At 54.1% G+C, this 17086-nt stretch overlaps 2 protein-coding genes across 4 annotated transcripts in view; one reads left to right on the plus strand and one right to left on the minus strand.

The window, feature by feature from the left end:
• Nucleotides 1–17086, minus strand: part of C22H22orf39 (chromosome 22 C22orf39 homolog) — a 123856-nt gene that overhangs the window by 42105 nt on the left and 64665 nt on the right. The gene's annotated exons all lie outside the window — the stretch shown is intronic.
• The window catches only part of CDC45 (cell division cycle 45), a 30918-nt gene that overhangs the window by 12567 nt on the left and 1265 nt on the right, over nucleotides 1–17086 (plus strand). The window contains exons 6-19 of one of the 2 annotated variants that reach the window (XM_075996784.1): nucleotides 656–711; nucleotides 1956–2004; nucleotides 3910–3971; nucleotides 6516–6566; nucleotides 7783–7902; nucleotides 9331–9462; nucleotides 9707–9805; nucleotides 10426–10587; nucleotides 12831–12969; nucleotides 13047–13130; nucleotides 14431–14549; nucleotides 14715–14791; nucleotides 15751–15906; nucleotides 16596–16662. In XM_075996784.1, the coding sequence (XP_075852899.1) occupies nucleotides 656–711; nucleotides 1956–2004; nucleotides 3910–3971; nucleotides 6516–6566; nucleotides 7783–7902; nucleotides 9331–9462; nucleotides 9707–9805; nucleotides 10426–10587; nucleotides 12831–12969; nucleotides 13047–13130; nucleotides 14431–14549; nucleotides 14715–14791; nucleotides 15751–15906; nucleotides 16596–16660 (1371 nt within the window). In that variant the 3' untranslated portion in view covers nucleotides 16661–16662. The remainder of the gene's footprint in view (nucleotides 1–655; nucleotides 712–1955; nucleotides 2005–3909; nucleotides 3972–6515; nucleotides 6567–7782; nucleotides 7903–9330; nucleotides 9463–9706; nucleotides 9806–10425; nucleotides 10588–12830; nucleotides 12970–13046; nucleotides 13131–14430; nucleotides 14550–14714; nucleotides 14792–15750; nucleotides 15907–16595; nucleotides 16663–17086) is intronic. The other variant, XM_012776598.2, reaches the window with a different exon arrangement.

Genomic DNA, 17086 nt, shown 5'->3' on the forward strand with positions numbered 1-17086 from the left:
AAAACCTGGGGGAATACACTGCCATGTCATTCCTCAGGTCCCAGAATCCCTAACTGGTCCACCTTCACCTCTCCTTTTCAGAGTCATGCTTAGTTTGATTTTTCTATAATATCCAGGGTTTGTAGGTATATTTAGTGGACGTGCAGGGAAAAATACATCTACTCTACTTCTCAGAAGCAGAAGTCTCAGGGCCATGGATTTTTAGAACCACCACCCTATCCCATGCCTTTGTCGCGAGGATGAAATGAGATGGTACGTCCAGAGTTGGAGTAGTTGCTAGCACACGGTAGAATGCAAGAAATATCAGCTCTCGTGAATCCTGATGGGGAAGCTGGTGTGAGGGAAGCGTGGGTTTACCCCAGATCCCATGGTGCTGTCGGCAGTGGCCGCATGGAGTGGACAGATATGGCGGGTAGCCCGGCAGGCCCTCGGGAAGCCCCAGCCCCTTCTGTCCATGGTGTCTGCGGCGCTGCGGGAGCAGGAGTTCCAGCACTCCTGCCTGAGCTCCTCCCTTCCCCGGGAACAGGCGTGCTTGGGACATGGGGATGGCTACGTTCTCCCTCGGGTCTGAGCCCCACTGGTTTCTGCCAGATTGGAACCTTCACAGGAAGTGTCATGTTTGCTCCCCCTTCTGTTCTCTTTGTCCCCATGCCAGGAGATAGTGGAGCAAACCAGGAGGCGGCGGCAGCGGAGAGAATGGGAGGCCCGGAGGTGAGTTTGCAGGTCGAGCAGCTCCTGGCACCAGGAGCCCCCTGGCACTGGGGTCTGTGCTGCAACTGACGCCTATTTTTTTAATATCTTTTAATTCATTTATTATTTATTAGTTTAGAACCTCTGGGCTGGTAGCTCCAGGAGTGACCATGTGACCACTGCTTTGGGGAAGAGCTCTGGGTTGCCCCCTGGTCCCACGAGTGACAGAACAGCCAGCCCCTGTGGCCTCCCACGTACATGCCATCTGTTAGGGACCATGGCCCTGGCTCTTTATTTTTACTGGGTTTTTCAGATGTAGGTATTTTTATTTTCAATTTCTTTATAAATGAAATAGATGCCAATTATGTAAAATACTTCATAGAACAAAAGTATGAAAAGGAAACTGAGTCATCCATAATTCATCTTCCTATTGCAAATGCAAAAACAAAATCGAAGTGCTTTAAAGTGAAAATATCGGGGATGTTATTCTAGCTTGAGGTGTACGTGCAGCAGTGCCCTCAAGGTGGGTCTCAGGGGAATTCCTTGCTGGATCCATCATGGAAAGTCTCATGGGGCCATCCAGCCAATGTGCCGCCACCCCACTCCATTGGGATGTGCACTCCCACTGGCTGGCCTTGACAGGGAAGGCCACGCCCTCATAGGAGGACAATGTAAAACCATTTCGGGAAGCCTAAGGAAAGAAAAGTGAAAATGATCCATAATCTCACTGCCTAATTCAAAGAGATTCTGCATTTGGATTTGCCTTCCTGGGTTATCCAGACTTGTGCATATTTTACATAATCCAATATGCTTGTGACTTTGCATTGCTCTACTTTATATAACTGGTTTAGATAATTCTGACCAGCCTTTCTAAACTGCACAGTACTTAATTGGCAATTTTCCTTCTTCTTGAAACGTCGGTTATTTCTAGTATTTTTGTCATTACAAATAAGGCTGCAGTGAATAACCGTGCACACAGCAATTTTTGTCTCTCTTGTTTCTTTGAATTGTGATTTTGGGATAATTTCTCAGAAATGGGGCTCTGGAACTACACCACTTATGTCATACCTTACCACATGTGGTTTCTGTTGGTTTCCCAGCATTGTACATATACCTCCTGCTAAAGAGTCAATAAGTAAAAACAAATAGTACCATGATTTAATTTGCATTTCTTCGAATACTGTCAAGTTTTAGCATTTTTCCAAATGTCTCGGCTTCCTGTACTGCTGCTTCCTGTTGAAGGCCTGTGTTTTATGTCATTGCAGAAGAGACATCCTCTTTGACTACGAGCAGTATGAATATCATGGGACATCAGTAAGTGAGAATAGGTGTAACTCCCCAAAAAGTTCTGACTCCAGGGGTCAGCATCCTAAAACCTAAGGAAGGGGCATAGGTTTTAGAGCCACAGAAGCCTAGTTTGAATCTGAGCTCCACAGCTGCCCACCATGTGACCCTGGGCAGGTGTTGCAGCCTCTCTGGGCCTTAAACTCCTCTTCCTCTGTAAAGTGAAGAGAATAATCCTTACTTCAGAGGCAATTGTTAAGACTGTCCCTTACACTCAACAGAACATCAGCTATTATTTTTGTTCATCATCAGAAATACAGAGTGAGTCTGTATTAATCTCTGTGCAAGAAGATAAAACTCTATTGGTGGCTGGGTGCAGTGGCTCACACCTGTAATCCTAGCACTCTGGGAGGCCAAGATAGGTGGATTGCTTTGAGCTCAGGAGTCCAAGACCAGCCTGAGCAAGAGCGAGACCCTGTCTCTACTGAAAAAATAGAAAGAAATTAGCTGGGCAACTAAAAAAATAGAAACAAAAAATTAGCCAGGCATGGTGGCTTGCACCTGTAGTCACAGCTACTCAGGAGGCTGAGGCATGAGGATCCCTTGAGCCCAGGAGTTTGAGGTAGGTTGCTGTGAGCTAGGCCGACGCCACGGCACTCTAGCCTAGGCAACAGAGTGACATTTTTTCTCAAAAAAAAAAAAAAAACTCTATTGGCTTATAACAACACATCAGTATATGTGTTTTGCAGAATAGAATTTAGTGTAGAAAATCTACTCTGTTGGGCTGGGCGCGGTGGCTTACGCCTGTAATCCTAGCACTCTGGGAGGCCAAGGTGGGCGGATCGTTCGAGCTCAGGAGTTCGAAACCAACCTGAGCAAGAGTGAGACCCCATCTCTACTATAAATAGAAAGAAATTAATTGGCCAACTAATATATATAGAAAAAATTAGCCGGGCATGGTGGTGCATGCCTGTAGTCCCAGCTACTCGGGGGGCTGGCTGAGGTAGCAGGATTGCTTGAGCCCAGGAGTTTGAGGTTGCTGTGAGCTAGGCTGACGCCATGGCACTCACTCTAGCCTGGGCAACAAAGCAAGATTCTGTCTCAAAAAAAAAAAAGAAAAGAAAACCTACTCTGTTGACTCTGTTAATGTTGAGCAGAGTACAGGGCCTTAAGGAAGCCTGGAAAATAAGTTTCCAATAAAACATTCTGTATTTAGTCTTAGAATTTGACCCCAGGACGTTGTACATTAAGTACCATATTTCCAGTGTCCCTTTATTGTCATAGGGAGACATGGATCCCCCTTGAGTTCTCCCTAACCAGAACCCCTGCTAAATGCTTCCTTCTGTCCATGGACAGCCCTTTTGGAAAGACCTTCCTCACTGGGAGTCCTGAGGCCCCTCCCACTTTAATGTCCAGAGAACTGGAAGCAGAGCCCTGGCTCACTGGCCTTCCTGGGAGTGTATGTGAGGCTGCCAGCCAACCTGGAGGGGTGCAGGGATGCAGGGCCAGGCAGTGATGGGTCCCCCGACCTCTGGGCTTTGGCACCTGCTTTAGGCATCACTGAGGGACCCAGGGAGATGTGTAGACACTACAGCCCAGTGCTGCATCTGGGCTGTCCCCCCCTGTGTGGCTCACTCTTCTTTTTCCATTGCTGCAGGATCAAGTGTGCAGGCAATGATGAGGAGCTTGCAGAGGAGCGCGTGCAGGGCCACTGAGTTACTCTCAGTCTCCCTCCCTTCGGTTTAGTGTGTACTGGTTCCTCACTTTGGGCTGGAATCCCCCTAAGTGCCCTGGCCTGGCAGACCCTCCATTTACAGGGGCTCAGCCAGGGCCCTGTAGGCTCAGGACTGGCCCCGCTGCATGGCCTGGCTCTGGTGTGTGCCCCTCCATGATCAAAGCTGCCCTTGGCTTCAGGCTTTTCTCTGCTTCTTGCAGTCGGCCATGGTGATGTTTGACCTGGCATGGATGATGTCCAAGGACCTGAACGACATGCTGTGGTACGTAGCCCCTGCAGCGTCTGTGTTGAGTGTCTTGCCACCCAGCCTAGGTCAGTGCCACTTGAGCAGCTCTGTCCTGCAGGGAGGGCACCTCCCTTATCCCCACCAGGAATGTCAGACATAACTCCTTTCTGGGAACGTGCACGACCTTGGTCTTGCTAAGTGTCAGGCTCTGGAGGCTTAACACGAACTCAGGTGTAGGGCGTCAGAGTGCAGAGGGTGAGAGGTGAGGCTTGGGTGCAGCCTAATTTTGCCTTGTGCTTGGCAAATTCAGGTGGCAGGAGTGTGAACTTTGAACAGGGCAGCCCTTGCTAGGCATCTTTGTGGCCTAGGCACGTGGTGAAACTTGATACAGCAAGAACCCTCCTGCCTCTGATTTCGCCGTGTAGGCTGCTGGCTGGGTGCTTGGCACACAGACAAGGAGGCCTTGGCCGGTCATTGTCAACGTGGTGGGTCTAGAAATGGAGTCTGCAGAGCCTTTCTGAGGGAAGAGTGCAGTTCCAGCCTGGATCCCCAACCTCCGCGCTCTGCTGGGCGTCCTGGTCTCTGCAACATGACGGTCTGACAAGGCCCCTCCAGCTCTGACTGTCTGTGGTCTGTGGTTTGTGCAGAACTGGGGCTTCAGAGGAGCTAGGGGGCTGGCATGAGGCAACCAGTAGGCCTGGGGTGCTCTGTCCTCACCTCAGTGTGAGGCTGCCAGCTGTCGCTCAGGCCTCCTCCCTGGACTGCGAGCTAGTGCCTGGCTGTGTGGTCCCAACTGTCCTTGGCCAGGTCACTCCATCCTCTCAGCCTCAGATTCTCCTCCGTGATGTGGAAGTAACAATCCCCACAGCCAGGGTAGGGGTCAGTATCTTGCATAGCGTGTCCAGCAGTAAGGTCAGGTAGGAGTCCCATAGCAGTGACACGCGATTATAAGAGCCCCTCACACCAGAGTGGCTGGCAACCCTGCCCTTGTGGGAAATGAAGGGAGCAGGACGTGGTGTTCACAGTGTGGCTTTAACGGGATACTTCTTGTGCCTGGCGGGTAGTTTGATGCCTAGTTGTCCGACCTGTGACCAGGGTCCCTCCCACGGGACACTTGTTCATATTGGCATATGCCCTGTGGCTCTTGTCGGACCGAATCCAGCTATGCCGGGAGCCCAACCTGGTGTTTCCCTGGCATTCTCGGGGAAACTCGGCCTGGGGCAGCCCCTGGTTCTTCCAACAGAAGGCACAAATTCAATACGCTACAATAAGAAATGAGTTCAAAGATTTTTACTTACAGATCCTGGGCGGGAGGATGGTGGGAGTCAAGAGGGCAGTCTTCTGCATCCAGGTCATGCAAGGCAAGAATGAAGGGTCAGGCAGAGAGAGACACAGGTGGCAATTAGTGGTGTGTCGTGGTCACTTTAGTGCACAGACAAGTGCCTGAATGGTCCTATTAAAGGAAGCAGCTGGAAAGCAGAGAGCCAGGTCTGCCAGGCAGGAGAGATGCCCCAAGTTCTAATTGCTGGCCGCTGGCTTGAGCCGTTTGGGTGTAGCGTTCTACTTCTCACGCCCAGCCATTAGTTGCCATATCATCCTACATGTGCAGCATTGTGGAGCGGGTGGGTGCCTTCAGTGAGCACCTGCTGTGTGCTCAGTGGCACCCTCCACAGCCCCCCACTACAAGCCTATCATTCAGTGGTGATTTCAGGAAGCCCCAGAAACAACACAAGAACAAATGCAAAACAACATGACTCAAAAACGTACATGCAGGAAGGTTGGAACTAGGTGGGGTCCATCAGGGAAGATGGCCCCTCTGGCATTTTCTGAAGAGGTCCCTCTGAGCCACGCTGCACTGGGAGATGCTATGGGGGTGCTGGGGCGCCCACTGCCCCCTGCAGAGGACCTCCCAGGACCTCCCTGCCTCAGTGTGCACAGGGTGTCCTCTGCTGCTCTCAGCTATGAGCCTGGAGGAGGTCTCGAAGGTTGGTGCCTGGTGACCTGGCACAGCTGGGCACAGCCAGGGCCTGGGGCGCTCTTGCTGGGGGCCAGCCCCAGCCTGAGTCTCATCGATAAAGGATGAGCCTGGAGACAGGACCTTTGGAGGTTCTCCAGAGACTTAAAAGATATTACTTTGCACTCCACCTGTTACACTGCAGGACAAACATGCTGATGGGACTAGGATCCACCATGCTTGGGGCAGATGATGGTGAAACAGTGCTGGGACTGCCAGCAGCTGAGCACAGCCTCCATTTGAGTGTTGGGGCCAGGGGATGCTCAGGCAGGGTGAGGACAGAGTGGGCCCACAGGCAGGTAGAACGGCTGGCCACATTGCTACCAATGTCCTGGTCCTGAGAGATTTCCCTCCTGTGAGTGCTTAAAGCCTCCATGGTGGCGGACACTGTACCGTGAGCCCCGAGCTGACCCTCTGACCTCTCCACTGAGAGGGGGCAAGCCACCTGTCTGAGTGTGGGCCAGGCTCTGGCCCCGCTGGCAGGATGCTCCTGGGAGTGCCCAGCTCTAGCTGCCGCTCTACCCCTTGCTCCTGCAGGCCAGCTCCATCACCTTCTCTCCTTGTAGGTGGGCCATCGTTGGACTGACGGACCAGTGGGTGCAGGACAAGATCACCCAGTAAGGACTCGCTGCCCCCACTTCTGGGGCACTGCCTAGCCATGGCCCCTGAGTTTGCCGCAGGGTTACCGTGGGTTCCTATTGGGAAGGAGGGTGCTGGCTCATCCTTGGCCTGGAGCTATTGTCGCTGAGGAAGGGCTAAGGACTGGGACCTTAGCAGAGTTGCTATGGCCAAGTGTGGCCTCTTCATCCACCAGGTGGAGCCAGCAGTGGCAGGAGGGAGCACAGCCTCTCGGCGCCCTTCAATGTGGGTGCTGGGGTGTGGCCTGTGCAGGGAGGCAGGCACAGATGGGCACAGGTGGGCCAGGCAAGAGGAGGGGTGGGGGCCCCAGCTGGGGCATGTGGGTTCGATCCAAAAGGCAAGGGGAGGGCTGGGGAGGGTTTTGAGAAGGTCTGGCTGCCTCAGAACTCGGACGCTCGGGAGGGCTCCTCTGGTGACCTCTAGGGAACCAAAAGGGACCTTGACCATGTGATGCTTACCCCCTCCTAGGGGACCATACAGATGTCTCCAGGCTGTCACCTGGCACAGCCCCTACCTGGGCACTGCACTCTGTGCCTTCTGTTTCCTGTATCACTGCCCTGCCTCCGTTGAGTCCTGTAGTGTGGCCGTGGGGCCTCAGACCTGGGGCCGCTGCCCAGACGTGTACACCTTGGCACAGCCCACCGCCCTGCTGGGCCTCAGTCTTCTCCTCTGTTAACAGTAGTGTGGGGTTTGCACATAGATAACTTAGGGTCCAGAGAGAGCGGTGTGTGCAGTGCCAGGCCTAACCCTGGCCTATGCTGTCCCCAGGTGAGGTCCTGCTGGCACCATCCTGGTCTGAGGCACTTTGGGACTGGGGTGGGGCCTGCCCACTCCCACTGTGCTCGGTAGCACTTCCTGTGCAGTCTAGAGTCTGCACGCTCTGCTGTGGTTCCTGCCACTGATGGGATCCGTCCACTTGCCTGGGTGGGCTGGCGGGCAGGGCTGTGGCCTCTGCAGTATGCACCCCCAGGAAGCATCAGATGAGAGGACAGAAGGTGGTGTGAGGACAGAAGCCAACCATGCCAGCTTTCAGGTCACATTTCCTGGCTGCTTTGTTTCTATGCAGAAACCAAGAAGGTTTCTATGCAGAAGGTGGCCGAGCCTCCTGGGTCCTTACACGGGACAGCCCGAAGAGTGGGCAGGCCCTAAGGGTGGAGGGAGCCCAGGCCCAGGCCTGTGACACTTTCTTTTCAGGATGAAATACGTGACTGACGTCGGCATCCTGCAGCGCCACGTATCCCGGCACAACCACCGGAACGAGGACGAGGAGAATACCCTCTCCGTGGACTGCACGCGGGTCTCCTTTGAGTACGAGTATCTTTGCAGCTTGGCCAGAGGGGTGCAGAGAGCACCCCTGCCTCCGATGTTTGGCTCAGCAGGCACTGTTGCTTTGTCACCCTCAGTGGGCTCTAGCCCATGTCCCTTGTGGATGGCGTGTATGCAAGTGGCACGACTGTGGCTGCCAGGAACTCAGGAGGGGCAGCAGGTGGGACATGTTGTTTCAGGAGGAGGGCTGAGGGGTGCTGTCCCAGCTTGTCTGTTTGGCTGTGGCTCCTAATGCCAGAGCTGGGTTTGGAAGTATCACCCTTTTCCAGCACGACCCTACTAAGTGCTAGACACAGGGTGGCAGTTCAGTGAGTTGGGAACGAAGTGAGCCAATTTGTAATTACGGAGCTTGACATTTCTGGAGCATTGATGGAGTGCCCAGGAAAGACCAGGGGAAGGACACATCTCACGCTGAGTCTTAGCCACACGGGGTAGTTGGGGGGTGCACGGTGGGCATGGGGAGGGCTAGCGAAACAGATGAGGTGGACAGGGTTGAGTACAAAGGAGGCTGGAGCATGTGACCTTGTGAGCCTAAGGCAGTGGGAGGTCCCAGGGTGACCAGTTCAGTTCAGCGTTTTAAAAGGTCCCTTGGCTACCCAGTAATGATAGGTGGGGGCAAGGAAATGGTCACGGCCGTCCCAAAGACACATGGTGGTAGCTCTGGCCAGACTGCAGCAGTGGTTGTCAACAGTTGGGTGGAGTGATGGAAGGATGGAGCTGCCCTATCCCTGCACTGGGACGGCTGGGGAGGACATGAATGTGGCAACGTCAGGAGTGAGGCGCCCATGAGGGCCTAGGGAGGGGGCCAGAGCTGGCTGTGGTGCTGGCCAAGCAATTGGAGGAAAGGACTGTGGTGCGTGGGATCCCTCCTGACATGTTGGGGATGGGGCGTACTCGGGGCACCATGGGGCGGAGTGACTGAGGAAAAGGCAGGGAGTCAGGGAGCTGAGGTCCAGACTCCAGGATGCCAGGTAGAAAGGAAACCACCAGAGGGTGGGCAGGGAGGATGGTGGCCCTAGAGCCCAAGAGTGGGGAGGGGCAATGGTGAGGACCAGGTGTGCCGAGTGTCTGGGGGAGCAGTGGCAGGGCCAGCCTCGTGACCTGTGGAGGAGAGGTCTGTTGTGGGGGTTGGTCCCTGCTCATAGCTGCGTGCACGGTGGCAGCCAGGGGCAGTGGGGGATGTATTCAAGAAGGGGGTGAGGACTGGGGTCAATGGCTCACACCTGTAGTCCCGGCACTTTGGGAGGCTGAGGTGGGAGGATGGCTTGAGACCAGCCTGGGCAACATAGTGAGACCCCAGCTCTACAAAAAATTTAAAAACTAGCTGGACATGGTGGCTCCAAGTGCTGCCAGGCATGGGTCCCTGTGGGGTGGGCTCGTGAGGCACCACTGCATGCTCCTTGACCGCAAGCCCAGCCTCCGCCTGGCACTCTACCAGCACTGGTCCCTCCACGACAGCCTGTGCAACACCAGCTACACCGCGGCCAGGTTCAAGCTGTGGTCTGTGCATGGGCAGAAGCGGCTTCAGGAGTTCCTGGCAGACATGGGGTGAGTGACCTCCTGGCCCCACCCACCCCTGAGGGAAGAGATCCTCTCCTTTGGTTTGACCAACTTGGTTGTAAAATGCAGCTGCCGCCTGTTCTGCCGTAAATAGAAAAACACCCTGGATCCTGGAGTATCATCTTGACGCATGTGCTGAGGCATCCTCGTTTGCCCTGGTCTTTGGGGCACTTTCCATCCTGTTTGGCTGTGTGATCTCACTCACATGCATGGGCTTGCTCTGTCTTTCCAGGCTTCCCCTGAAACAGGTGAAGCAGAAGTTCCAGTCCATGGACATCTCCTTGAAGGAGAATTTGAGAGAAATGATTGAAGAGTCTGCTACTAAATTTGGGTAAGTGCACATTTTTCTGGATTTAGCTTTAAAGTGAAGGCTTCTGCTTTAATGCTACTAAAGTAATGCAGAAAACCCTAGAATATACAAGTAGTGAGCATTATCTGACTGTGGCCCTTCCTAAAGTTTTAGTTCTTTTAGGCTTGAAAATAGGACTTCTTAAAATACCCGGGAGGTTTAGCATCCTTAAACCCTGAGGCTGTGGGATGAACCTGTGAGGTCCATGCAGCCCCTTCTTGCTGGAGACAAGAAACCAGCTGCTAGGGCCAGGGTCAGACAAGCTCTGCCCAGGTCCTCAGGCACCCTGGCTGCCCTGCTAGCTGGCATGCTGGGGCACAAGACAGGACCCCACACAGCCCCTGGCCAGACGGGCTGACTGTCCCGGCCCGCTGAGCAGCTGTAGACAAGGAGGAGCTTGACATCTTTGTGCTGCAAGGCTGGTGTTCTGGGCGTTCTGACCTGTCAATAAAATGTGACAGTTGTTCTCTGAGCAGAGTGGTTGTGCCTAGAGTTTCAGAGTGGGCTGGTGAGGGACATTAGTGTGCCAGATGGCCTGACCCAGTGGCAAGAGCTCACCCACAAGTTGAGGGGGACAGCCACGTTGCTTCTTCCCATGACAGGATGAAGGACATGCGCGTGCAGACTTTCAGCATTCACTTTGGGTTCAAGCATAAGTTCCTGGCCAGTGATGTGGTCTTTGCCACCATGTCTCTGTTGGAGAATCCCGAGAAGGATGGCTCAGGAACAGATCACTTCATCCAGGCTCTGGACAGTCTCTCCAGGTAGTGGGATGTGGCCGTGGGCTGCTGTCCCCAGGGGGCCACCGCTGGTCATCAGCCTCACTCTGTCCAGGGAGGCAGGTTTGGGGACCCCAGGGCATGGGAGTGGCTGTGTCCTAGAACCCACTCGTGGGAATCAGAATCCCAGCACCAGAGCAGGGTGCACGCAACACGCTGCCTGCCTCTTCAGCTTGCCTTGCTTTCTCTCAATCCTTTCCAGCTCCTTTTTCTTTCTGATTTTTAAAATTTTCTTCTTTTTTCACCTTCTGTATCTCTTAAAGCATTATTTTTTGTGTTTACTCATTCTTGTGTTTCTTCTTGTTTCTGCTTTGTTTCTCACTTAGTTTTACTTACTTACTTATTTATTTATTATTGTGGACGAGGTTCTGGGTCCCCAAGAGAGGGGGGCCCAGAAGTCGCCCTACTTATTTATTTTTGAGATAGAGTCTTACTCTGTCACCCAGGATAGAGTGCCGTGGTGTGATCACAGCTCATGGCAACCTCAAACTCCTGGTCTTGAGCCATCCTCCTGCCTCAGCCTCCTGAATAGCTGGGACTATAAGTGAATGCCACCGTGCCCAGCTAATTTTTCTATTTTTAGTAGAGATGGGGTCTCGCTCTTGCTCAGGCTGGTCTCGAACTCCTGGCCTCAAGTGATCCTCCTGCCTCAGCCTCCCAGAATGCTAGGATTACAGGTGTAAGCCACTGCACCTGGCCTTATTTTTCTTTTATTTCTAATCCTTTCTTATGTCACTTCCTAAGTTGTCCCACCTTATTTTTTCCACGTCTTTTAGCTTGTTTTGAAATAAAATGTGACAGTTTTGATTTTGTTTTTTTGGCATGTCTTTCTAATGTCAAACTAAAAAAGGACATCATAGAAAAATGTCTCCAAGTATAATGAATTTATTCAGGAATTAGAAAAGAGGATTCTAACCAAGATGCATGGCTACGGTACATGTGCAGCTGAAGAGTGGAGGGCTAAAGGGAATCTTCTATTGGCAAAAAGAGTAGTTCACATAAGCTGGTTGGAAACACAGTTCATTGATTTCGGAGACTCAAAGCCAGAGCTGGCACGAGTTTATTGGTGGAGGTGCCGTTAGTGGACAGGTATTCTTTCCAGAGCATCTTATCTGAATGCTGCAGTCCCACAGAGGGGATTTCTTGTGGGGTTATTTTAGAAAGTCCTCAAGACAGTCTTATCTCAGATGTGCAAGCAGGAGCTTTCTGGCTTCAAGCTTTCCTGGCTCTAATTTTTATGGGTCTGACAAAAAGTGAGTTCACCCTGGGATCTGCACCTTTGACACTAATGGACTGTCATTGTCCAGAGAGATGTTATTTTGTTTCTATTTTCTTTTTTCTGATAGTGACTTTGAGGAGATTTGACCTTGGTACTTCTCTGGTACTCATTTGTGAATTTTGTTTCCCTGATTTTTTAGGAAGAGGCATGTAGTCCCTGCTTTTCGGGAGGCTGAGGCAGGAGGATCACTTGAGCCCAGGAGTTTGAGGTTACAGTGAGCTATCATGACACCATTGCACGCTAGACGGGGCAATAAAGCAAGATGATTCTATCCAAAAAAAAAGAAAGAGAAAGAAAAATTAATCAGGCATGGCGGGACACATTCGTAGTCCTAGGTACTTGGAAGCTAAGGTGGAGGATCACTTTAGCCCAGGAGTTCAAGGCTGTAGTGAGCCACCTGTACTCCAGTCTGGGTGACAGAGCAAGACCCTGTCTCAATCAATCAACAAACAAACAAACTGCACTTGGTGTCGGGGCACAGCTCACCGGCTGAAAGACGTTGCTTCATCTTGTTGGGTGGGATGCTGACTGTGACACTTTGGGACTCCTGACTAGGGCACAGAGGCTTTGCTTAAGGACCCTGCTTCTCCAGAGAGGATTCATTTCATGCATTCAGAGGGGAACCTTCCCTTTTAGGAGGAAGAGTAAAAGTCCATCTGTGGGAAAGGGTCCCCCGTCCTCCTCTGTCAGAGGCCTGCGGGCACCTTCCTGGGCCCTCCACTGCGGGATTCCCTCTCTTGGCTCTCAGTGTCCTCTGTTCTGAGGCCAGCATCTCTCCTCACCTCTTGTTTATATCGCTGTGGGTTTGTGCATTTTTTATCCCTTTCTTTCACTTGAAAGGAACTCAGAAGGGAGAGAAGATCACCTGTTATCCCCAGACCCCCTCCTAAACCAGGAACCACATGTCTTCAACAAACAACACCAAAGCCGTGTGTCTGCCCCTTTGCAGGAGTAACCTGGACAAGCTATACCTGGGTCTGGAGCTCGCCAAGAAGCAGCTGCGAGCCACCCAGCAGACCATCGCCAGCTGCCTCTGCACCAACCTCGTCATCTCCCAGGGGCCTTTCCTCTACTGCTCCCTGACGGAGGTCAGGCTCCCCGGGGGTACATGGGGCCAGGCCACGCCTGCTGGTAGCATCCTTTGACCGTTTCTCTCCCTCCCCAGGGCACTCCTGATGCCGCACTGTTCTCCAAGCCGGTGTCCCTGAACCTGCTCAGTCGACACCTGCTCAAGTCCTTTGTGTATTCGGTGAGGAGCCTCATGGGGGATGCCGTGGGCACAGGAGGGCACCCCGGACAGGTGTTAGACGCTTAGTCTTGGGGTGGCCGTTCACCAGCTGCCAGACCTGGGGAAATCCCTTACTCTTTCAGAGCTGCATTTCCTCAGCCAACCCCTAGGCACCGTCCAGTTCTCACAGCAAGTCGGTGGGGGGAGGAGGGAGGGGCCCAGGCGAAGCATGCGGGGCTGGGGCTCGCGTCCCACAGTGGCAGGTCAGGGAGGGCGGGCTGGTCATAGCACAGACTTGCTGAATCTGTCTTCTAGGCTAACTTTCTGTGCGCGGCTTTGCCTTCTATGTGGCTCAGCACCCTTCTTTGTGTTGGCCCGGCGTGGACAATCACTCAGCTGGCATCGGGCAGGGGTCCGTCCCCAGCTGACACTGGGCTCTTCCAGGCTGCAACTGTGCAAATACCGGTCCACATATTGCCATAATCAAAGTCTTACTCTGCTTTGAGGATGAGGGTTCATGCCAGGAGCCATTTTGAACGAAATACATGGCAGGAAGTTGACACTTTCTTGTTCTGCTAAGCTAATCAATAAAGAGATGATACGAATGCTCTGTGAAGTCAATCGGGTGATGCTAAAGATGAACAAGAGACAAGACGTGAGCTCTGAAGTCCTCTAGGCTGGGTTTAAATCCCATCCTCATTCACCAATTGTGTGACAGGAAGTAGATTACCTGACCTGAGCTTCAGTTTCCCTGTCTATAAAATGAGTGAATAAGTGTCTGCTTCACAGAGTCCATTCGTTTATCAGACATTTATTGAGCAGCCACCACCTGCTTGGCCATGCCGTCGCAGGGACTGGCTGGCCTGGGTTGCATCCTGGACAAATCAGACTGGCCGGCCGCCTGGGTCATAGGTATAGGTGCCTCCAGTACAGCAGTCAGGGAGACGCTCAGTCTGCACCCTGTGGGAGCACACAAGCAGGCCAGGGGGTTTCAGCTGGGGACACGCACCACAGGAGGATGGGGCGAGACAAGGTGGGGAGTAGGGGGGGGCTCCTGGGGAAGGTGTGGCAGGAGGTGCAGGAGGGGACAGTGGTGCAGAGCCCCTGCGAAGAGCAGCCATGGAGCAGTGGGTAGGACCAGTGTACAAGGAACCAACCTAAGGGACACAGTGTCACAGCCTAAGCATGACAGTGCAAGGACCGGAGTACCTCCTCTCGGAGGCCTTGGGGAGCAGGGTGGCTTGGCACTGCCAGGGCTCTGGGTGCTGAGTGGTGAGCTCAGGCCCACCATACCCTACCTGGCTGCCCTTTGTCTCCACAGACAAAGAACCGGCGCTGTAAGCTGCTGCCGCTGGTGATGGCCGCCCCACTGAACGCAGAGCAGGGCACCGTGACCATGGTGGGCATCCCTCCAGAGACCGACAGCTCGGACAGGAAGAAGTGAGTGGGTTGTCCTTGTCCAGGGCTGGGTGTGGGGGCCTGGCACATCGGCCCAGCAGCCTGCTGAGTAGAGCAGTGTCTATCCCTGGCGTCTGTCTTGGGGTAGCGGCGGGGAAGGGTCTGTTGCAGGTGGCCTGGCCCCCAACGTGTCTCATGTGTCCACAGCTTTTTTGGGCGGGCGTTTGAGAAGGCAGCGGCAAGCACCAGCTCCCGGACACTGCACAACCATTTTGACTTCTCAGGTGAGTCTCCCGCCAATTGACGTCCTTCTCCCACACACTGCTCCCAGGTCGGCACTGCTGCAGGTGCCCAGCCAGCTGCCCTCTCGTCCCCTGGAACTAGCCCTGGTACAGGCTACTCCAGGTGCCTCAGGGCCCCTCAGAGAGAGAAAAGGTGTTTCCCGGGGAGTGACAGGTCCCGCTCTGGCCTTCGGGCCTCACTGGTCAGGGTTGTCCACTTCTCTTAGGGGAAGGGAATAGTGCAGCCTGTAGCCACCCAAGGGTGCCACCTCCAAAGCTGTGCCAGCCACCTCCACACTGGCCAGGGCTCTGTGTCGCCGTGATGGGTCCTGCCTGTGTACTGGCTCAAGCACTGGCCCCACCTGTATGTCAGATGGGCCCAGAGTGGAAGGGCCCTGGCCAGCAGCGCTTCCCCAGATGCCAGCTTGGAGCTTGGTTCACATTTGGCCGAATCTGGCTTTTTATTCTTGTTCACAGGTTTTAAAGTAAAAAGACTTCTGACACTTCAGCCCCTACATTAGTTTGCTGAGGCTGCCATAACTAAGTGCCAAGACTTGGTGGCTCAACCAGTTATTTCCTGTCGGGCCTAGAGGCAAGAAGGCCAAGGTCAAGGTGGGCAGGGCTGGTTTCTCCTGAGCCTTGCTCCTGGCTGTGGACGGCCGTCTTCTCGCTGTGTCCTCATCTGGTGTCTCTGTGCACACATCGCTGGTATCTATGTGTCCAGATTTCCTTCTCTAGGGACACCGGTCAGATTGGATTAGATCCCACCTTAATAACCCCCTTTGAACTTAATTGCCTGTTTAAGGACCCTGTCTCCAAATACAGTCACATTCTGAGCTAGTAGGGGTTAGGGCTTCTACATAGGAATGTGGGGGCACACAGTCTGCCTATAACACCCCTCGGCATCTTTCAGAAAGGACATTTTCTTGCTTCACCACCACCCGATTCCTCACCAATGACAGATCACTGTCTCAGGAGACCCAGTCTTTCTTCACGTTGCCGCAGCTGTCTCCAAGCTGGTTCGAGCCAGGCACAGTCACGGCCGGGGCCTGGGTGGTGTCGGTTCACCCCGAGAGCAGTAGCCCCTGCTGGCCGTTCGTGCCTGAGATGTGTGAGAGGTTGGCACCTATGGCCTTGCTTCCACAGGGAGGAGTCGGGGCCGAGCTGCCTGGTTTACCCTGAGAGTGGAGAACCAGGGCTGGGGGTGTAGAGTGAGCCTGGCCAGTGCCTACCTGGACCTGGGGCTCCCAGGGCTGTGGCTGGCGGCGTGGACCGCCCCCAGGACCAGGCCAGACCCTTCTCGGGACCTGGTTTTGCCCTGTGTGCTGAAGGCCTGTGACTCAGCCAAGCATGATGGCCCTGTGAGATGCAGGCAGCTTGCAGTGTGTCCCCTTGTGTGGAAGGGGCACTGAGGCTGAAGGTGGCCTGCCCACCCGGGGCTTCCCTCAGCCTATGTGGGGCGGGGGTCTGTGCCTGGCAGGATGGGCAGGCCCAGCCCTGCCCGGGTCTATGAGGCTCTGAGTCATCACACCCGCATGTCCCTCTGCAGGCTGTGACTGCTGGACTCCAGAGGGCCCTCCCCATAGGCCCCAGCTCTGGCCTCTCCTGGCACAGCCAGCACTTTTGAAATTAAATACAGCGGGACGGGAGAGGCGACCCATTGGCCCAGAGTGCCCCAGGCATGGGGGCCTGTGCAGCTGGAATGTGGCAGCTTGTTCTGGCCAGGGAGGGGACAGAGGGAGTTCCGTGCCTTGCCTTGTTTTCCCACTCCTCCCTCTCACAAAGTGTTTTTCTTTCATTACTTCAGTGATGGAGCTGAAAGCTGAGGATCGGAGCAAATTTCTGGACGCACTTGTTTCCCTCCTGTCCTGAGGGTGAGTTATACAGGGTCCTCGGGTGGTGGGGTGCCTACCACATCAGACCCTGACACCTTGTGCCCCTCAGCAAAGGCTTCTACTCAAGTTCAGAAGGAGCAGGTTCTCGAGGAGATTTGTTTGAGGCCAGCACATTTTTCCCAGTCATGTCTGTCCCTGGGCTGCCAGCAGGGCCACAGTGGGGCATTTCTGAGGAAGCTAGTTTCATTAAGCCCCTGTGATCCCTTCAGAAAGAACTGGCATTTACCCCCTGCCAGCCATGCTGTGGGGCTGGGCACTGCGTGTGCAATGCGTGTGACACACAGACTCCCTGGCACTGCCCTTGTGGCTGCCTGGAGCCTCCTGCCCCACAGCCTTCCTGCCAGAGCCCGGCGGGAGCCTACAGAGCGGCCATCTGGGGGCCTTTGTGTGCTCGGGCCTTGAG

The sequence above is a fragment of the Microcebus murinus genome, chromosome 22 (genome assembly GCF_040939455.1).
Source record: "Microcebus murinus isolate Inina chromosome 22, M.murinus_Inina_mat1.0, whole genome shotgun sequence".
NCBI lineage: Eukaryota > Metazoa > Chordata > Mammalia > Primates > Cheirogaleidae > Microcebus > Microcebus murinus.